Source organism: Chiloscyllium punctatum, chromosome 41, assembly GCF_047496795.1.
Source record: "Chiloscyllium punctatum isolate Juve2018m chromosome 41, sChiPun1.3, whole genome shotgun sequence".
NCBI lineage: Eukaryota > Metazoa > Chordata > Chondrichthyes > Orectolobiformes > Hemiscylliidae > Chiloscyllium > Chiloscyllium punctatum.
Genome location: NC_092779.1, coordinates 24,452,703 through 24,471,740, shown reverse-complemented (window position 1 = coordinate 24,471,740; position 19,038 = coordinate 24,452,703). Strand labels below are relative to the sequence as shown.

General features: G+C 41.3%; 1 protein-coding gene across 1 annotated transcript; it reads left to right on the top strand.

Annotated features, from left to right (window-relative positions):
- The first annotated feature begins 4,555 nt into the window (after window positions 1-4,555).
- LOC140464924 (leucine-rich repeat-containing protein 14B-like) lies at window positions 4,556-17,228 on the top strand. The gene is made up of 2 exons (XM_072560557.1): window positions 4,556-5,534; window positions 13,472-17,228. Exons 1-2 carry the CDS (start codon window positions 4,630-4,632, stop codon window positions 14,115-14,117), a joined length of 1,551 nt encoding a protein of 516 aa, XP_072416658.1. The 5' UTR covers window positions 4,556-4,629; the 3' UTR covers window positions 14,118-17,228.
- The last annotated feature ends 1,810 nt before the right edge of the window (window positions 17,229-19,038 follow it).

The following is a 19,038-nucleotide window of genomic DNA, read 5'->3' as shown; positions in this document are numbered from 1 at the left end:
GGTTGGGGGCTGTGGGATGCTCTTTGGAACTGTACTGTAGGGATTCTGTGACTTGGATTCTGGGGGTTGCTCTCAGTTCCAGCCCTGAGCACTTTAAAACTGGTTCTGCTTGGATTTCAGAGCTGTCAGCCAATCTGACCTAAACTCTCTTGAGTGAGGGCTGTTATTAAATGGTTACAGGAGTGTGTGCTTTGCAGCTGCTTCGGATGGCAGAACAAGAAAACCTCGCCGTCCGAGAGACTCCATTGTTATGAAGATATGGGTGTACTGTACCTTTAAGAAAGTTAAAAACCTAGCAGAACTACCTGACACAGAACCAAGTATTCTGAAGAAGATATAATGTAACATTTGGTCAAATAATTTGATTAGCTGGTTGCCTCGACACGACAAAACAAACTTGAATTTGGCCAATCAGTTTAAATTATACCCTGAGAAAAATACCAAACTCCAATCAAGTTTGAATTTAGTATATTGACAATCTTAAAAGCCAATGGCACAATCTGATGACTTGGGGGAATAAGACCAGGGAAAATTGAACAGTTGGGAAGAGAACTGCCAAGACAAAGGCATCTGCAGACTGTCCGGAGAATAGCCCTCTTAAAAGTACCATTATTGACTCTAGGTCTGTGAAGCATAATCTCTAAGAAGAAGAAATGAAAAAGAGGAAGGTCCAAATAAAATATTTGAAATTTGAACTTTTTTCTGTAAATCTTAATCGGGTGTTTCATCGGACTAGTATTATAGAAGGGAAAGTAAAAGATAGGTTAGAGGAAGGAGTTGTAAATAGTTGTTAGTTAATTATTCTCTGTTATACTTTAAGAAATAAAGTTGTTAATTTGTACTTTAAATAGTTCTTGATCTCTCGAATGTTCACAGATTACTGCACGGGATAAATCTTTTCTGTGTTGCTGGTTTAAATTAAGCAGGAGGATTTACCCCGTGTTGTAACACCATATTCCAAAAAAAAATCATTGAGGAGCAATTGTGAGTGTGAAAATGATTAACTGGGATGAGACCGAAACAGAGAGACTTTAACTATCATTTTCCAGAAGAGATAAGATTTTCGGGTGACCTGTTTAAGATTATGAAAGGTTTTGATATAATAAATGTAGACAGGGTATTTCCTTTGTTGAGGGGTTCAGAATTGTAGTCTTTCACTGTAAGATGTGAAGCATATCTTTGCCCAAAGGCAGGCCCGAGGCTCATGGTCTCCTGATGTTTTAACTTCTTTCATTTGCTTGGCACTTTTTGTCTCCAGTGTTTTGTAATTTCCTTCCATCATCAGGCAGGTGCCAAAGTCTACCTCAGCTGGTATGTGAAGCTAACCTGCGTGTGGCTGTTATTCTGAATTGCATGTGCACCAGGTAAGCTGATTGTCCCTTTCAACCATGAACTATACAACAATAATTCCAATAAGAAAATCAAGATTAATTTTCTTTCCTCCAATGAATGGAAAGTGGAACTCAAGAGCAGTCATGGTGGATAGCATAGGTACACTTAGAATGAAGGGAGATTTGCACGTGAGGAGGCAAGGTGGCATAATAGTTAACATAGCTGCCTCATAGTGCCAGGGACCCCTTTCAATTCCAGTCTTGGATGACTTTCTGTGTGGGAGTTTGCACATTCTTCCTGTCTGTGTTTCCTCCCACAAACCAAAGATATTCAGTTTAGGTGGATTGGCCACGCTTAAAAAAATTGCCCTGTAATGTCAGAGGGTGTGGAGGTTAGGTGGGTTAACCACAGTAAAAACCCCATGCAGGGTTAAAGAGGGATGTTGGGTCTGGGTGGGGTGCTTTTTGGGGGAACAGTGCAAACTCAATGGGCTGAATAACGTTTTTCTGCACTGTAGAGAGTCAATGATTCAAGGAACAGAAGGAGATAGAATCATAGAGTCATACAGCATGGAAACAAACCCTTCGGTCCAACCCATCTGTGCTGACTAGATATCCAAATATGACCTAGATCCATTTGCCAGCATTTGGCGCATGTCCTTCACAACCCTTCCTATTCATATACCCATCCAGATGCCTTTTAAATGTTTTAATTGTCCCAGACTCCACCACTTACTCTGGCACTTTACTCCATGCATGACCATCCTCTGTGTGAAAAAGTTACCCCTCATATCCTTTTAACTCTTTTCCCTATCACCTTAAACCTGTGTCCTCTAGTTCTGGACTTCCCCACCCTAGAAAGAGACCTTGGCTATTTACCCTATTCATGCCCTGCATGGTTTTATAAATCTCTATAAGGTCACTCTCAGTCTCCAATGCTCCAGGGGAAACAGCCCCAGCCTATTAACCCTTACACTATAACTCAACCCCCTCCCCATCTACCCCCTCCCCCCCCCCCCCCCGCCCGTTCTGGTAGCATCCTTGTAAATCATCTCGGCATCCTCTGAAGTTTAACATTGTTTTGATAGAAGGGCAACTACAGTTGTTCACAGTATTTCAAATGTGGCCTCACCAATGTCCTGTACAGCCGCAACATGATAGCTCCAGTCCTAAACTCAATGTTATGACCAATGAAGGCAAGCATGCCAAATGCCTCTTCACCACCCTGTCTACCTGCAACCCAATTTTCAAGGAACTATGCACCTGCACCCCTTGGTCTCTTTGTTCGGAACACTCTCCAGAGCCCTACTATTAACCGTGTGAGTCCTACTTCCATTAAGTGAGAGGAGTCTCAGAAAACCATAAACTCTGCTCTATTTATAAGCCTGCTGTACTGAATGGTCTATTTCTGTGCTACAAATTCTATGTAAGATGATGCAACTCTTCCTTATTTTCTTTTAATGTGTTTTTTCTCCAACTTTATTTAGATGAAGATGATTGACAGGTGCGTAGCTTTTTTGAAAGCCTCAATTAAATATTGGATCTAAATTTCTGGATATAATAATCATTGGCCATTGTGTGCTGTTATACAGGAAAGGAGACCAACAGCAGCAGTCTCCTATATTTATTCTCCACCAATCATTCTTGATCAACTGAGCTGTGTGTGTTATAGCTTTAACCTAGTAACTGGATTTAGCATGAGGAAAGGTGGAGATTTTATTTACAGTGATAGGGACAATTAGATTATCTCTCGTGTCGATTATCTGTGATACTTTCTGAATGTTATAACTACCAATAATTATAAAGCTGCACTGAAACTTGACTTAGAATGGAGTAAGGGAATGAAGACTATTAGAACACAATGATTGGGAATGAAAATCAAACAATTTCTTACTGGGGACTGAGTTGTGCATTGATAAAGTTCTTTTATCATTGGAGTCCACTTCACTTTCATAACAAAAATCTCTTGAATAACAACGCATTAATAGCATTGTTGCAAATATTTGAGATGACTATGGTTTCAAACCCCAGTTCATGTGGGTCTGTTTCTGTGCTGTAAGACTCTATGACTCCTTGAAACAATATTGTACTGAGGGAGTACTGTGCAGATAGGACCTGTTGTTGTAATCTTACCAAAGATACATTTATCGATTAAGGTGAACATAAAAGAGCACATGCTGCTACTTGAAGGGTATTTCTACCCGGGTCAGGGCTATCCATTAACAGGAGAAAGTGAGGACTGCAGATGCTGGAGATCAGAGCTGATAAGTGTAGTGCTGGAAAAGCACAGACTCTGTTTCCTGATGAAGGGCTTATGCCTGAAATGTCAATTCTCCTGCTCCTTGAATGCTGTCTGAACCGCTGTGCTTTTCCAGTGCCACATTATCCATTAACAGTCCAGAAACAGATTAACCAGGCGGCTATCTCATGCAAACTTGCTACAGATAAATGAGTTGCCACACTTCTCTGACTGGCATTGCAATGGTAGTGTCACTTGTGATACACAGGCATTTGAGGAAAGGAGCAGCAGAATGAATGAACACGCTTGGGAAAAGTTATCTATAATAGACCAGCAGATACTGGAAAGTTTATCCCACATGAGTCAGCAGCTTCAGGAGAGGGAACGTTTGAGTGACTGAAAGAAAAACATTTGATTACAACAGAATGAGACATTAAGTCATCAGCAGCCACGGCTTTGTGCCTCGCAATTCCCTTATTACATTTCTTCAAATCTCCACAACCCTGTTCTCCTTTAACATCATATTTTAGTTATTGATTGGGTTATTGATTGGATCTCCTAGTAGCTCATTTGGCATAGGGTTTTTGTTTTAATTCCATGTCTATGAAGCACTTCAGAATATTTTCCACAACAGGGATGCTATATAAATGCGGTTGTAACACAACATTCAGAATTATTCAGAGATCAATATGAATGCCTAAACAGAAAACCTGACGTACTCTACTGTGAACACCAGCATCAATGTTGAGCAAGTCAACAGAATATCTTCACTTCATTTAATAGATGTGGCTCCCCATTAGATAATATCACAGAGTATAGTCACAGTTGTAACAGTGTTGCACTTTCTCTGATCACTGCAGTCAGTTATTATTAAAAATAAATATGTGCTAGAGCACGTGACGTGGATGATTCCCATCTAGGACTGAGCAGCTGATACTGTGCAGCTGCTGCTAAAAATACACGACACAGAATGTGGACAAGTCATTCCGTTTCTCAGATCGTAGTGGGTTACCTTGGGTTACAAACTGAAAGGAGCAAAGCAAACAGAAACGAGAAATAATGAAGACTTTACGATTCATTAGTGCCCAGGCCTTGGTATCAGATGCCCAGGTAGCTCAGAGAAGCATTGTTCATGTAACACAAAACTTGTACCCTCTGCTCTTCAAAGCGAGCTATTTACAGGAGCAGGCCACAGTACTCCACGACTTGGTGGAAAACTGGCCATTGGCAGAATTCAATATCTCAAAGCTCTTGGGGAAGACAGCGGACTGCGAGCAGGATCTTTGCAACAGGACATGTCAAATTTGTCTACAAGCATGTTTAACAGGGCTGAAAGACTACGTTCTGAATAGTTCAGCCACATATGCGAAGAGACTCAAAGTGGTCGACCTAACGGGACTCAATGATATTGAATTTCAGGCTTGTGATTGTGGAAAGGCTCTGGGGAGATGGGGGAGAACTGAATTGATGGCAAGGACCTGTTTTGATTTGCTTGTGGAGATACAAGCCCGTGAACTGGAAGATTTGGTAGCTGACATCTCAGTTGAGGTCTTCATGAGCATGTTTGTGACACAGCGGAGCTATGAAGTAGTGGTGGAGGCTTTGTTGCTGAGGGGGCAGTGCCCACTGAAGATCAGATGTGTTGAATTCAGAGCTGACAGCCTGGCGTTGAGGAAGTTGTTTTATATTATCAAGCTGGTTAAGTCTGAGACTCTGCAGAAATTAGAGTTGGTCCACAACATTCGTATGGAAATGGAGCATTTTGACTTCCTCTTGAGTGAAGTGCCGCTCCCATTGCTTAGGTCACTGACACTCCCAGCAAGGACCTTTGACGTACGCAGAATGACACAAGAAGATGAACCTCTGCTTGTGAAAATTGGAGAGAGGTTAAGTGAACTGAACTTTCTTGCAGAACTGAACTTGGCTTTTTCCACTCTCACTGGTCGAATACGTAAAATACTCAGGTAGGTTCAGATGGCCCTTATAGTATTCAATTGTTCAATTGTTCTACCTTTGATGAAATGTGTGTCTCTTATGTCCATTGCTTTTGATCAGTTAAGTCTGGATGTGAACTGCAGGATATGTAAACAAGCTTCAACTGACTGCTAGAAGCTTTTGGAAGCTGAAAATATAAGAATGAGGTAGACATTTTACAGCATTGACTAACACTTTTGTAATTAAAATTTTGTTACACACAGTGAAACTGATGAGATTTCTGTGCATAGCTCTGAGCCACATAAAATAAACAACAATCATTCCATTCAAAATATCTCTTATGATCGTCTGAGAGAGGCCAAAGATGAATTTTCTGTAGTATTATTTTCCTTCTGGGCGGCATGGTGGCTCAGTGGTTAGCACTGCTGCCTCACAGAGCCAGGGACCAGGTTTGATTCCAGCCTCAGGTGACTATGTGGAGTTTGCACATTTTCCCCATGTCTGTGTGGGTTTCCTCCAGGTGCTTTGTTTCCTCCCACAGTCTGAAGATGTGCAGGTTAGGTGGATTGGTCATGTAGGATTATAGGGTTGGTGAGTGGGATGGTCTTTGGAGGGTTGGTGTGGACTTGATGGGCTGAATGGCCTGCATCTACATTGTATGGATTCTATTCTATTCTTTGTCCGTTCTGCATCTGTCCCAGGAAATTACATGGCTGCAGAATAATAGGGAATAGGAAAACTTTACTTGATGCATTGGCTATCATGAGTGACAGGAAAATTTGATGGACTAACTGGCATCTCTTAGTTGAAACCTTTATACGCTGGTGCAATTTCCAACAGTTTTATCGTCACACTTATGACCATTTGTGACTCAGGGATTTTGGGCCTCATTTCAAGTTCTCCCTTTACTATTCTGCAAAACACATTCACTGCTAAACCAGTTTAACTGATGATAGTACCATCAGTAATTTTTATATTTTATTATACTGTATATGCAATAACTTACATTGGTTCACACTTCCAATATTTCCACTATAGAGTCCAATAGAACAACATAATATTAATTTTACTTCAATTACATCTTCCTGCTGATCATGTAGGAAATAAAAACAAGAGCAGAGCTCTTGATATTAAAATAAGGTTTGAATTACATTAATGTATAATGATTTAATGGTCACACCTCCTTTGAGGGCTACATAGTTGTCAATTCTGGCTCAATGGGTTGTACCGAGGCAGAAGGGTGATGATTGCAAACCCATAGCAGACACCTGAGTAAAACCTTCAAGCGAATTCCCCAGGGCAGTGCCAAGGGAGTGCCACACAGGGGCGGCACGGTGGCTCAATGGTTAGCATTGCTGCCTCGCAGCGCCAGGTTAGATTCCAGCCTCAGACGACTGTCTGTATGGAGTTTGCACATTCTCCCCGTGGCTGTGCGGATTTCCTCCGGGTGCTCTGGTTTCCTCCCACACTCCAAAGATGTGCAGGTCAGGTGAATTGATCATGCTAAATTACGCACAGTGTCAGGTGCATTAGTTAGAGGGAAATGGATCTGGGTGGGTTTCTCTTCAGAGGGTCAGTATGGACTTGTTGGGCCAAAGGGCCTGTTTCCACACAGGAGAGAATCTAATCTGTCAGAAGCTTCATTTTTCAAGTGACGGGTCAAATCAAGTCCCTGTCTGCTCTCGCAGACATGTCCCATGGTATTATTTCAATAAAAAAAGGAGGGATAATTATTTATTATTATTTATAATTTGCTTATAATTATTCATTCCTCAGGTAGCATCAAAAAGCAAATGATCTGGTCATTATTACAATGCTGTTTACAAACTGACAGCTATGTTTTTTATATTAGGACTGTGACAGCATTGCAAATATCATTGGCTCTGAAGTTATTGAGGACACCTAAAAGCAGAAAGGGAATGATATACGTACTTGTTCTTTTTTCTATCATTATGTTTTGCCCTGATGCCAGCATTATTGATCCTTGACAAGTGACGTGAATTTTAGATACTGCAGAAAATCTCTATTATCCTTCTCGAACAAAGTTGCTGAACCAACGACCCGTTTACTACTTACACTTTTCAAAACTATATCCTCGACTTCTTGGGTGAGAAACTGAGCCTTCTTTCTGGGTATAGGAAGTACTCTTGCTTTAACAAAATGGTTTCTGTGTCACACAGTTTATATTCTGTTGACATTTTGACAAAGGAGTTATCACATATCCAGTTACTGTTCACCACAAATGTGTATAGAATCAAGTCGATCAGTTTGCAAAAATTATCTAGCAGCACCTCTGCTTTTTTAAGGAACAACATCCTCTCCTAAGTTGCTTCACCAGTGGCTCCAAAGGCAATAGTGTTTATTTTTCCATTTGCTTGCATCTTCAGAACCGTTTACAGATCATTGGTTGCAGTTTGTACCAATGCGCAGCAAAACATCTATAACTTTCAAGTCTGGTCTGACAAGTGGAAAGGAATATTTGTGCCAAGAAAGTGCCAGGCAATGGCCATTAGCAACAAAGGGAGAATCTAACCATTTCTACTTGAAATTCAATGCCATTATCATTGTAGAATCACTCGCTATCAACATCCTAGGGATTACCATTGACTAGAAATTGAACTGGACCAGCTATTTAAGACCAGGTCAGAGACTGGGAATTCAATGGGAAGCACTCACTTCCTACTCATCTCAGAGGTGTATGTTAGGAATGTGATGGACTATACTGTATTTGCCTTGGAGTACAAATCCAACAACACTCATTGAGTCACAATGCAAAAATGAAAGTTAAATGAAAGTTCTTACTAGTATCCTCACTTAGACAATAGACAGACAATAGACAATAGATGCAGGAGTAGGCCATTCAGCCCTTCGAGCCTGCACCGCCATTCAATATGATCATGGCTGATGGATGAGGAAGGACACCACTTCAACTGGGACAACACATTCATCCTAGGACAAGCCAAACAAAGACACGTACGAGAATTCCCAGAAGCATGGTGTTCTAACCAGAACTCTATTTACAAACACATCAAGTTAGATCCCCTGAGAAAAGGAACTGGAAGTGACTTCAGGAAATAATATCTCCACCGGAAGTGACATCACCAACCCAATGAAACCCAAACATATGAATAGAAAGCAGGAATTTTAAGCAGTGTTTCACCTGAGGCCCACTGTAGATGTTACCTGGTAGGGTGACAAAACGTCTGGAAAGAACCTTCCAGCTCAGCAAGCAAACCTACATCCAAAACCTCAACCTGAGTTACAAATCTTCTAAAAACTTGCTAATGAAAGTTAAATATAAAAAAACAGTTCTATTTAAATTTATAAATGAAACCATGTATCGAACTTTAAACCAAATACCATTGTGTATCCCCTAGTGTTTGTCTGCTGTGCATTGTTACCTGTTCTTTACGCAGAGAGTGGTAAGGGCGTGGAATGCCCTACCCGCTAACGTAGTCAACTCAGCCACATTAGGGAGATTTACACAATCCTTAGATAAGCACATGGATGATTTTGGGGTCGTGTAGGGGGATGAGTTGAGAATAGTTCACAGGTCAGCACAACATTGAGGGCTCAAGGGCCTGTTCTGTGTTGTATTGTTCTGTGTTCTATGTTCTATGTTCTATGTTCTAGTGCTGCTCCACAATGGTTTCTCATTGGATATACCATGCTGTTGGAAGGTGTCTGTCATTGAGTGGGAAAGATGCAGATGGCCTTGGAGGACAAACTCAAGCCAAGAAGGCTTGGCTGCAGACTGCACCATCTTGGCAGGTGTGTAACAGTCTGAGTTGGTTGGCTGACAAACAATAGCAAGGTCATGCACAGAGTAGCAGAAGTGGGAGCACGAGCACTGTCAGCCAGAGAGAGAACAGTTTCAGTGAGCAGCTACCAGTCGCTTAGGGTCGTGCCTCAGGCAAGCTTTGTAATCCAATAGAGTGCAGATTGCTGGGCTGCTGGGATATACTGCAAATGTCTTTGAACGCTAGCATATACAGCCACGAACGCAGCAGTCTGAGCTTGTATGACAGCTGGTGGTGCTGCTTGAGTTCGATCTGAACTTCCACTGCAGTACTCAGGCTGTCAGTGGAAGCGCTGCACACTTCAGTGGTCATTGAGACATAAGCCATTTGATGTTGCATCCTAGTTGGAACCACAAATCCACAAATCCATAGAAGCTGTTTTTCACCAGTTCCATTCTGGTAACGATGGGGCTGTAATTTCTGCACAGAACACCATGCTACAGTGGACTCCTCCTTTCTCTCTGAATGCCAGCTTTTTCAGCTTTGAAATTACCAAGCCTTAGCAAAAGTTTGAACTCCCAGGCCAGAGTCTCATTGTGGTAGATATTTGATACCAGGTTTCATGCAAGGAATTCTGGTTAACCACTAGGATCAAGACAGCTGATTTAAAAAGTCATAACCTTTATATCTGGCTTCCTGGATGTCTTCAGGGGAAGACTATCACAAAATTCTTCATCAATCATCTTTCTTCCATTATTAGGTCAGAAGTGGGAATGTTCACTGATTGTACAATCTTCAGCATCAATCACAACTCCTCACATACTGAAGCAGTATCCAAATGTCTCAAGACCTGGACAACATCTGGGCTTAGACTGGGCTAAGTAGCAAGAAACATTCATATCAGACAGTGCCAGCTCATAAACATATTCAACAAGAGAGAATCTAAACATCACCCCTTGACACTCAATGACATTGCCATCACTGAACACACACTAGCCAGAGGCTTGGAGTTACCATTGACCAGAAACTATTTGGCCTAGCCACATAAATACAGTGGCTACAAAAACTAGGACAAATTTCCAACAGAGGCTAGGAATTCTGCATGAGTAACTAATTTTCAGATTCAACAAAGCCTGTCCACCACCTGCAAGGCACAAGTTAGGAATGTGATTAAATAGCCCTCACTTGCCTGGATGCGTGCAGCTGCACCAACTTAAGAAGCTTGACACCACACAGGACAAAGTCCACCTGATTGGCACCACATCCATTAACATTCAATTTCTTCCTCCAGCAATGCTCAGTAGAAGCAGTGGGTACTGCAGTAATTGTAATGGGGCCAGCCAGGTGGACCTCATAGAATATGAGTTCCCTGATTGGGGGCTGTTAATCAGGTCCAGCCAGGAAACACTGTCTGACAGATATAAACAGGAGTGTCAGGGATTCCGTTCACTCTGAGCTGGCTCGGAGGGAGCTAAATCAGTATCGAGGACTCTCCATGTGGAAATAAAGGCTGATTTGGTGATAGGATACTGACCTCTGTGCAGTTATTTCAGCTGCAGTCTGCAAGATGCACTGTATAAATTTACCACAGCTTCTTATACAGCACCTGCCATAGAACACAGAACATAGAACAATACAGCGCAGAACAGGTCCTTCAGCCCTCAGTGTTGCGCCGACCTGTGAACTATTCTCACCTCGTCCCCTTACACTATCCCAAAATCATCCCACGTGCTTACCTAAGGATTGTTTAAATCTCCCTAATGTGGCTGAGTTGACTACATTAACAGGTAGGGCATCCCACGCCCTTACCACTCTCTGCATAAAGAACCTGCTTCTGACATCTGTCTTAAATCCATCACCCCTCAATTTGTAGTTATGCCCTCTCATACAAGCTGACGTCATTATCCGAGGAAAAAGTCTTTCACTGTCTACCCTATCTAATCTTCTGATCATCTTGTATGTCTCTATCAAATCCCCCCCCACCTTAGCCTTCTTCTTTCCTATGAGAACAGACCCAAGTCTCTCAGCTTTTCCTCATAAGACCTTCCCTCCAGACCAGGCAATATCCTGGTAAATCTCCTCTGCACTTTTTCCAATGCTTCCATATCCTTCCTGTAATGGGGCAACCAGAACTGTACATAATATTCCAAGCATGATATTGTGGTTCCGGAACTCAATCCCTCTACCAATGAAACCTAACACACCGTATGCCTTCTTAACCGTGCTATCCACCTGAGTGGCAACTTTCAAAGATCTATGTACATGGACTCCAAGATCCCTCTGCACATTGAAGATACCAAGAATCTTTCCACTGACCCAGTACTCTGCCTTCCTGTTACTCTTCCCAAAGTGCATCACCTCACCAAAACTACAATCACATCTATCTCGAAGAACTAAAGTAGCAGAGACATGGGAACATCACCAGCTGCAAGTTCCCCTTCAAACCACCTACCCTTCTGACTGGGAAATAAATCGTCACTTCTTCAGTTGATTCAAAATCCTGGAACTCCCTCCCTAATGGCATTGTGGGTCAACTGACACCAAATGGGCTGCATCACCTTCTGAAGGGCAATTTGGGATAAGCAATAAATGCCAGCCCAGCTGTCAATGCCCACATTCCATGAAAAACACCAAGCACATGCTTCCTTTTATTATTATTCATTTGTGAGATACGTGCGTTGCTGGCTGGACAGCATTTATTGCCCATTCCTAGTTGTCCTTCAGAAGATGATGGTGAGTTGCCTTCTTGAACCACTGCTGTCCATCTGCTGTGGGTTGACCCACAATTCCATGAGGGAAAGAATTCCAGACTTTGACCCAATGACAGTGACGAAATGGTGATATATTTCCAAGTTGGAAAGGTGAGTGGCTTAGAGGTGAACTTGACATTCTGGAGCACAAGCCTTCAGTACTACTGCTGGAATGTTGTCATGTGCAGTATCCACCGGAGTGAATCGTATCGGCTGAAGTCTATAATTTGACAATGACAGGTTGTCTGGATTCGACTTTTCGTTTACCTCTAACTGCTCCTTACAGCAGCCAATCTTGGCTAGAATGGAAGAGAAATTATTGGCAATGCTCAACAACAACTACTTCCATTTATACCTCAGTATAATAAAATACCTGAAGGCACTTCTCAGGAGTATATAATCAGACAAAAATTGACACCATGTCGTATTGAAAAGAGCAGGGCGGGCCAAACATTTTGAGATTATTTGCAAAGACTTAGATGGATTAAAGTTATGAATGTACTGTCTGTAAAGTGAAATAAAACTTTTCAACCAAGGTTTGGCTTGCTGTCTCAGGTGGGCAATAAAAATCCGATGGCACTATTTTGAAGAAAAGCATGGAAGTTCTGATTAAAAAGAAACAGAATATTGTGGAAGCTGACAATCTGAAACAAAGCAGGAGGGACTGGAAATATTATTATCCAGTGCAGGCAGCACTGTTGGACAGAAACTGAGTTAATCTTTCAGGTCGATGATGACGTGTCATCACCATTTCTGTTGTCTTCTGCAACATTTATCTCTTAACCAGCTTCAATAAAATCATTATTTAGCCACTTATCACTATTTGTAGGAGCTTTCTGTCAGCAATTTGGCTGTCATATTTCCTACTTTATAACAATGACCATGCTTCGAAAAATAATCAATTAACACTTAAGAACTTGGGGGTATCATAAGAATGTGATAAGAAGATGACGACACTATAGTTCAGCAGGTAGTATTCTCATCTGAGAAAGCTGTGTTCAAATCCCACTCTAGGGCTTAAGTAAGCTCAGCAAGGCTGCCATCCAATTGCATAACTGAGAGAGTGCTACATTACCTGAGATATAGTCTTTCAAATGAAGCATTAAACTGAGACCCTTTCTGTCCTCTCAGCTCGATGTAAAGATTGGTGGGGCACTATTTTGTGGAACAGCAAGTGAGATATAACTGGCATACCTGACAAATACTTTTCCCTCATCGAAAAAAATTCAGGTTATTTCACTATGCTCACAGAGCAGTTTATGGGATCTTGCTGTGCATGAGAACAGGAATGGACCATCTAACCTTTCAAGCCTGTGCTGGAATTGGCTGCTACATTTCTAAGATGACATAGTAACTACACTTCATAAAATACTTTTGGGATTCTAATGCATTGTACCATGCATTAATGCAGCACCTTTCTTTTTTATTGATTTGAATTGTAATTGTGTTCTCTCTTCTAACCTTGTGTCTCTCCAGCCCTTTGAAAACTCCTCTGCACTCCTTAAATGTGTCCAGTTGCTGCCTGAATCATGCCGATATGGCTTACCTGGCCAACAGCCTGCATGCTGAATACCTGGAAGTGCTGGACCTGAGTGGGCACAGTGTCGCTGACCTATTCCCATCAACTTTCTTCAAGCTACTTGGTCGTGCATCCCGCACTCTGAGGAGCCTGACTCTAGAGGAATGCAACATCAGCGATGAGCATGTCAACTTGTTACTGCTAGCCTTAGAGCCCTGCAAAAAGTTGACACATTTCAGCTTCCTGGGGAATCCACTCACTTCGAGATCCCTTCGCCGCCTCTTCCAACTGTTTACTGAGCTGCCCTTGCTTTGTAAAGTTGAATTTCCGGTTCCAAAGGACTGTTACCCACCAACCTTCACTTACCCACTGACTGATGAGAATCTGGTGAAATACGATAGGGAACGGTTTGCAGAGATTAACCAAGAATTAATGCTGATATTGTCCCAGGCCAATCGATATGATATTGTTGCATCAACTCCACTTTTTGGTTGTTTTGATTCCAACATTCAAGAGACGTGTAATGAACTGAGTGTTGTATTGCTTCAGTCATTCACAGATGCTATTTCCAATCTTTTAACTGCTTTGAAACAAGTGGATTAGCACATTATGCAAAAAAAAGAGCTGGTAAAACATGATGATTATATTTTTATGCAATATAACCAAGGAATAGAATAGTTTTGCACTGAGTTGTTACAATCTGAAACGCACTGCCATAAATGGGTGGTAGAGGCAGATTAAGCGATTACCTTCAAAAGGAAATTGGATGTATATCCAGGCAAGTAAAATTGACAGAGCTATAGGGAAAGAGCAGAAGTAAGAGCTATTGAGGACTGGATGACAGCAACAATTCGGAAAGTTGTTGAAAGATCAGTGAGACTTAAGTGTAATTTTGCAATTACCTAACTGATTTATCTTTCATTTCTTGTTCTCAAGATTTTCAAAGCACTTTATCCTTGTCACCATGGACTAAGTATTCAATGACATTCCATGTAAGATGTCATTTCATGCTCAAGACCTAATAATGCTTAATTGGTCAATGCCATCACTGTATTCACTTGGATGGGTATAAAAGATCCACAAGACTTTTAAAAAAGAGTAGCTGGGCTATACATCCTGTTCTGGTTAACATTTGGTCCAATAATTATGGACATTTTCAATATTTATATGGATTTCACAATGGAATTTTCAAATTGTCATTTTCAAGGTTAATTCGTCAAGCATATTTGGGATAGTTGTTTCGAACAATACGTCCGAAACCGGGAAAGGCTACTGGTATTACATAGTGACACAGTACTAATCAATGATCTTATGACAAAGGGTCTTTGAGTGAAAAGTGATCATAACATGAACAAATTTTACAATCATCTTGAGGGTGAAAACTCTGAGCCTAAAGCCAAGGTGTTAAACTTAAATAAAAGCAATTACAAAAATAAGAAGACAAAATTGCCTACAGTGGACAGGGAAAATGGATTAACAGGTAAACTGGTAGCTAAGCAGTGGTAGGCCTTTAAGGAAATCTTGCTTTGCTCTCAAAATAGTTATCTTTCATTTAAAAAGAAGGATCATTGAGAAGGATGAATTACCCACTGCTAGTTAAGAAAGTTTGACATGCCGTCAAATAAAAAAAAATACATTGCTGTGACAATTTGTGGCCAGCTAGAAGAATTGAAAGAATTCATAAAAGTCAGCAAAGGATAAGAAATAATCATAATTAGGAGGAAGAAATTAAATTATGAGGGTAATCTATTAAGAAATGTAACATCAAACAATTGGCTTTCTACAACTACATAAAACGAAGAGAATAGCTAAAGTGTGTATTATCATTTAGGAGTGGTCCATGAATAGGAAAGATTTAGAGGGATATGGGCAAAATATAGACTAGTTCAACCTAGGATACCTGGTCAGCATGGATAAGTTGGGCCGAAGGGTCTGTTTCCATGTTCTATGACTCCATGACTTTATGACTCTAAGGTCAGACTAGGGAAATAATTATGGGAAACAAAGAAAAGACAAAGTCTTTGAATAAGCATTTTGTCTCTGTGTTTATGGTAGAGGGCACTAAAAAACATCCTGTGTATAGCAAACCTTAAGAAGGAACTTAAAACAATCATTATTATTAGAGAAAAAAAAAACTATTAGGAAAACTGCTAGACTAAAGGCTGACAAGTCTAGTCTTGATGACCTACATTATAGGAAATGGCTGCAGAGATTATGGATGCATTGGGTGTAGTCTTTCAAAATTCCCCAGATTCTGGAAAGATTCCAGTGGACTGGAAAAGAACAAATGTAACGCCTGTATTCAAGAAAGAAGGGGGACAGAAAGCAATGATATGTTCCTTAGGCTAACATTTAGAAAATCATAATACTATTAAGTACAGTCAGTGTGGCGTTATGAATGGGAATTGTGTTTGAACAATTTATTGGAGTTCTTTAAGGATATAACAAGTAAGGTGGATAAAGTGTGGATCAGTATACGCAGTGTATTTAGATTTCCAAAAGGTCAGAAGTCAGATGACACTGGGTTATAGTCCAACAGGTTTATTTGAAATCAGAAGTTTTCAGAACATTGCCCCTTTATCAGGTGAAATGAGAGAGGAACACACAGGCACAGAAATTATAGGCGGAGAGAGTAATGGGCAGATGATCAAAAGATCATTCAAATGGTGTGAGCAGAGTATCAACAGGCCAAATAATAGGTCTCTGCAGGTTATCAAGAATTTCAGACAGTGTGAGTAAAGAGACATTGTTGAATAACAAGTGAAAGGATTAAATGAGGCAGAGAGATAATTACAAAAAAATAAAAATAATGTTGCCAGGTTTGGAGAGTTTCAGTTAGAGGAAAAGGCTGAATAAGCTAGGGCTGTTTGTCCTGGAACATTGGAGGCAGAGGGGTGACCTTATAGAGGTTTATAAAATCATGAGGGGTATGGATAGGTATGAATAGCCCAAGTACTTTTCCCTGGGGTGGGTGAGTCCAGAACTAATTAACCAATCACCTAATTTTTCTAATCCCATTTTGGTTCATAATCTTGTTTGCCTTGACATCTCAAGTGCACATCTTAATGCTTCTCAAATGCTATGAGAGCTTCTGCCTTTATCTCCTTTATAGATGTTGAGTTCCAGATTTCCACCATCCTCTGGGTGGAAAATGTTTTCCTCACATCCACTCCAAACCTCTTGCTCTTCACCTTACATCTATGTCCCCTGGTCATTGATTCCTCCACTAAGGGAGGAAACATTTCTGTTAATTAGCTGCAAAACAATCAGAAATGGGAAAACACGGTTCATTTTAATAAGGCAGTTGGTGGCCATGATGTGAAATCTCAACGATTTCAGTTAATTGGAGTTGGCAACCTAATCTATGCCAAACCATGCTGATGTATCATTTATGCTGGAGAATGACTGCAAAAATGAGCAAGCAACGGCACAATCTGTAGTTCCTTTGTGCATACAAAGGCTTTTTGAATAATAAAGCCCAGTTCCTGTCAGCTGAGTATGAAAACAAAATGCTTTCAAACTGTTTCTGAAGTGTAGCTGACACTTGACCATCAGAGGACTTCAAAAATAGACATGAAGCTGCACTGTGAGTTTTATCTTTTACAAGCAAGCTATTTCCTCTCATTGCCTAGGTGAACAGAGCACCATGAAAAGTGTATGCATCATCAATGTTTGTTGTGAATGCGCAAGATATTAAAAACTTACATCCTTTCACACAGTGTCCTCTTCCTTTCAAAGCTGTTTTTTTAAAAGTTCTTTCTGTGAATTGTTAGAGTTACAAACTATGATTAAATTTGTTTCTAGAGACTTTGTCATGTGACTTGTCTACAAGCTGTCAGCATTAGTGAGTTAACACTAAAGGAACTAAATGAAGGAAGCCTATAAAATGTCTTATTTTATTGATGGGATATTATGAGCTCCATGGTCTGTGTGCGTGTGTATGTATGTGTGTGTATATATATATATATATATATATATAAAATATATACACACATACACACACCAACATCGGCATCTGACATATACCAGCCGAGCATTTTCATGATCTATCTCTGATCCTCTTACAGTACGAATCTGCCTTCACTACTGCACTTTGAAGCACACCAGCACGTTTTATTGGAAAGTTGCTGCCAGGACACTTTGAGCACAGGAACAGGCACCCATCCCATGCATTCAAGCATCTTGCATCTCAAAGGTCTCTGCTAGCTCCTCTCATGTTCACTTTCCACCGACTTCAATGCTCACTGCATCCCTACTTGGTCTTGCCTTGCCTTTTCACATTTGGTCCTCTCATCCAGAGTTACTGGCTCACCATGTATCTATCTTGCCTTGCCTTTTAGTGCAAACACAAAACCAAGCAACTCATTGCACTTGCTAGCAATGATCAGCCATGGGAATGGACATATTGCTGTATGTTACCTTGCTGTGTTAATCTCACACACAAGCACACTGTATGTGCCTCAAACAAGATTAGATTACTTACAGTGTGGAAACAGGCCCTTCGGCCCAACAAGTCCACACCGCCCCGCCGAAGTGCAACCCACCCATACCCCTACATTTACCCCTTACCTAACACTACGGGCAATTTAGCGTGGCCAATTCACCTGACCTGCACATCTTTGGACTGTGGGAGGAAACCGGAGCACCCGGAGGAAACCCACGCAGACACGGGGAGAATGTGCAAACTCCACACAGTTAGTCACCTGAGGCAGGAATTGAACCTGGGTCTCTGGCGCTGTGAGGCAGCAGTGCTAACCACTGTGCCACCGCGCCATGCCTCAAAGTCTAAAGAACTCTCAGTCAAGTCAAATTAATGGAGGCACTTTGCAGTTGGGTGCCCTGGCAAAGTTATCAAGGGTAGCTTCTGATATTAATCCAGTCAGTCAATCATTGGGTGAGGTGAGGTGAAGGAACATCTCCCCTTAGTGGAGGAATCAATGACCAGGGGACATAGATGTAAGGTGAAGAGCAAGAGGTTTGGAGTGGAAGTGAGGAAAACATTTTTCACCCAGAGGATGGTGGAAATCTGGAACTCAACATCTATAAAGGAGATAAAGGCAGAAGCTCTCATAGCATTTTAGAGGCCCACAATCTAGGAAACCAGCTCTATGTCCATTCTGGAGAATTGTGGGAAGTCAGTCGGAGCACTAAGGAGAGATTGCTCCGGGATTTGTTCATTCATCGTTTGGGGCTGTCTGCCTAAAGGGGCGTGCAACAGGGAGCCCTTGGGGTGTGTCTAAAAGTCAAGTAGGTATTATCTGGGGCCAGTACAATGGGAAGGAAGCTCAGAATTGGTGGATTTGGAGACAGTTTGTTGGGATGCAAAGGGAATAATAACTATGGAAGGGGCAACTCAATATAGAATTGGGGGCAAATGATGGTGCCTGGAAGGGACGAGAGTAATGTGTTACAGAGTGGATGGGATCTGTCACTAACATACAGCAATACTTTGGCTTCAATGTGGATCCGTCCACTACTATTTCTAGCACGTTGACTCAATATTCCTGGAGCTGGAGTGTGTAAA